Source organism: Penicillium longicatenatum, assembly GCF_028827895.1.
Source record: "Penicillium longicatenatum strain IBT 33135 chromosome Unknown contig_2_segment0_segment0, whole genome shotgun sequence".
Lineage (NCBI taxonomy): Eukaryota > Fungi > Ascomycota > Eurotiomycetes > Eurotiales > Aspergillaceae > Penicillium > Penicillium longicatenatum.
Genome location: NW_026643120.1, coordinates 5,620,484 through 5,622,711, shown reverse-complemented (window position 1 = coordinate 5,622,711; position 2,228 = coordinate 5,620,484). Strand labels below are relative to the sequence as shown.

General features: G+C 49.5%; 1 protein-coding gene across 1 annotated transcript; it reads left to right on the top strand.

Annotated features, from left to right (window-relative positions):
• Nucleotides 1-534: 534 nt before the first annotated feature.
• On the top strand, nucleotides 535-1,248 carry N7484_004606 (uncharacterized protein; the record flags this gene model as incomplete). The annotated part of the gene is made up of 1 exon (XM_057115026.1): nucleotides 535-1,248. One exon carries the CDS (start codon nucleotides 535-537, stop codon nucleotides 1,246-1,248), a length of 714 nt encoding a protein of 237 aa, XP_056975166.1.
• Between the last annotated feature and the right edge of the window lie 980 nt (nucleotides 1,249-2,228).

The window sequence follows — 2,228 nt, the reverse complement described above, 5'->3', positions numbered from 1 at the left end:
GAGCACACAGCGACCTGTGCCCAGTGGTGAGCGCTAACCCTTATGCAGATTAGTCCCAAAGTTGATTTCAATACATATCGATCCGTATCATTACAGTCCGGCACATTTGATACGGTACCGTACCGCTCGTTCCGTACGATACTTCCTGGTCCCACTCGAGGCCCCATTGCTCCGCCGCCCATATAGATCGACTTGGGTCCACGATTTCTCATTCCACCAACTTTGGGTCTCTCCTTATCCTCTTATCCTGTGCCACGGGATCCTGATATTCTATTTCAGACCCCTCTGGCCTTTTAACTTCTCCAAAAATTTCTCTTTTGACCGTCCAATCATCCCCCTATCTCCTCACTATTTACACGTCCATCAGTTGCGTCGTGCATTGACCCTCTTAAGCACTGGGCGCACTCTGTCGTCTTCCTGCACAATTTCCCTTCTCGACGCCCTTTGTCTTCGGAGCTTCGGGTTCTCTTCCTATATTAATCGTCAACTTACCTCTCTGCTGTCAGTCATTTTCTGACATCTTGCCCTACCACCATGGCTCCGAATAATAAGCCTGTACTCCCCCCTCTCAAGACACCTAAAACAATGACGTTCCCTTCCGAGCTCAGTCCCTTCACTGCCACTTCCACTTCCACTTCCACGCCTACCATAAAGCGTGAAGATGGATTTAGCGAGCCAAGCAGCATATCATCACTCACCCCGCCATCTTCCTATGTTGAGTTTCTTAAAGCTCTCACACCGGTCTTCGAGACTCCTATCAGTGCGGGTCCAGACTTTCGGCGATTCAACTACGAGCAAATCAACTTTGAGCGAAAGCGGCGTCCTTCTCCAATCTCGGTGCCATCCAACACAACAAGTGAGGGCCCCAAAACTACCAGTGCCGCCTTCCAACCACTATCGCCTACGACCAGCCAAAAGTCTGCCACAAGCCCGCAATCTGCAAGGCTCCCCACCACCCTAAGACGACTCCGCATCCCCACCACATGTGTCTACTCTCCCCTTAGCGACTCCCCCGGGAGCGTACGAACACCGGGAAGCGCACGTACACCTGGTAGTGCACGCACGCTCCACTCACCATTTGGGTCATCGGATTGGAAAATTCGCTACATCGAGACACCAAGAAGTGCTGGCGGAAAGTCGGTCAGTGTGCGCCAGGTTGTAACACGAACCGTGACATACAAACGGACGCACTTGGAGCCTCCACCAAAGGGAAAGAGACGCAAGACCGCGGACACTCGGGACGAATAAGTCCCAACTTGGGAATGCATGCTTTTTTGAGGGGTCAAAGCAGGTTCTGGGGTCTCTTTCCTTTTTTATCTTTTTGATAGGTCTTGGATGATTCGGCGCAAGTGACCTGCCTACTTTACGCGACTTGCGAGTGGTTAAAAGCCCAAAATCTCGCCCTTTTTCTTTTTACGACTGGTTCCGGCCGTGTTTATGACATTGTTAGAATGATTTGCATTCTGTTTCGCCATCTGGGTTGAATTCGATTTTTGGTACTGCCTAATTGACTCCTTCGCTTAGCCGGGGTTTCCTTGCGCGAGGGAGCCTGGATCAGATGATGGAGCATGGAGTTTGTGGCGTGTTTCTAGCTTTGTCCAATGTTTGTTGAGCTTTATTGTTGGTGGCGGAGAAAAAGGGCATGCAAGGCTGATTCCTTGTACTTGTGGGGCTTCTATTTGGTGCTGGAGTTTATTTGGGACCTAATTCAAATATCACAAATGAATTCTTCCACAATCTACCAACTTTGTGCTTTTGCTCATCCTAAAGGGCCATCCGAGATCATCTACTTCGTGCTGATTAACATAGGATAATAGGTCTCCTATTTCCTGGCTTGAGACCAGTGGCTTGTTTAAGTCAACGTTTATTTAGCTGTTCGTTATTCAAAATTAGAAGTATAGACACGGACGCTCCGCAAATATACAACCATTGACGTGGCTCTGCAAGGCAGGGTAAGTCGATACTAGAGGCTCACCGCATATCCAATTCGTAGGGGCATTGACGGACCCAGGATGCGTTGGTGAGGTCCGTGGGCTTCTACGAGGCCGATTTGAGATAATGGAAGGATCTCAAAAGCATAAAAGGGGATCTTTCTCATCCTACCGGAAGAGAGAACGTAGGAGCCCCAAAACAGATCGACGCATCTGGGACTGTTCCCACGTGTCAGCCGCATTAGCTGGTGTTGGGAACACTACTACAAAGACGCGAAAACCAACAAAAAGCTAACG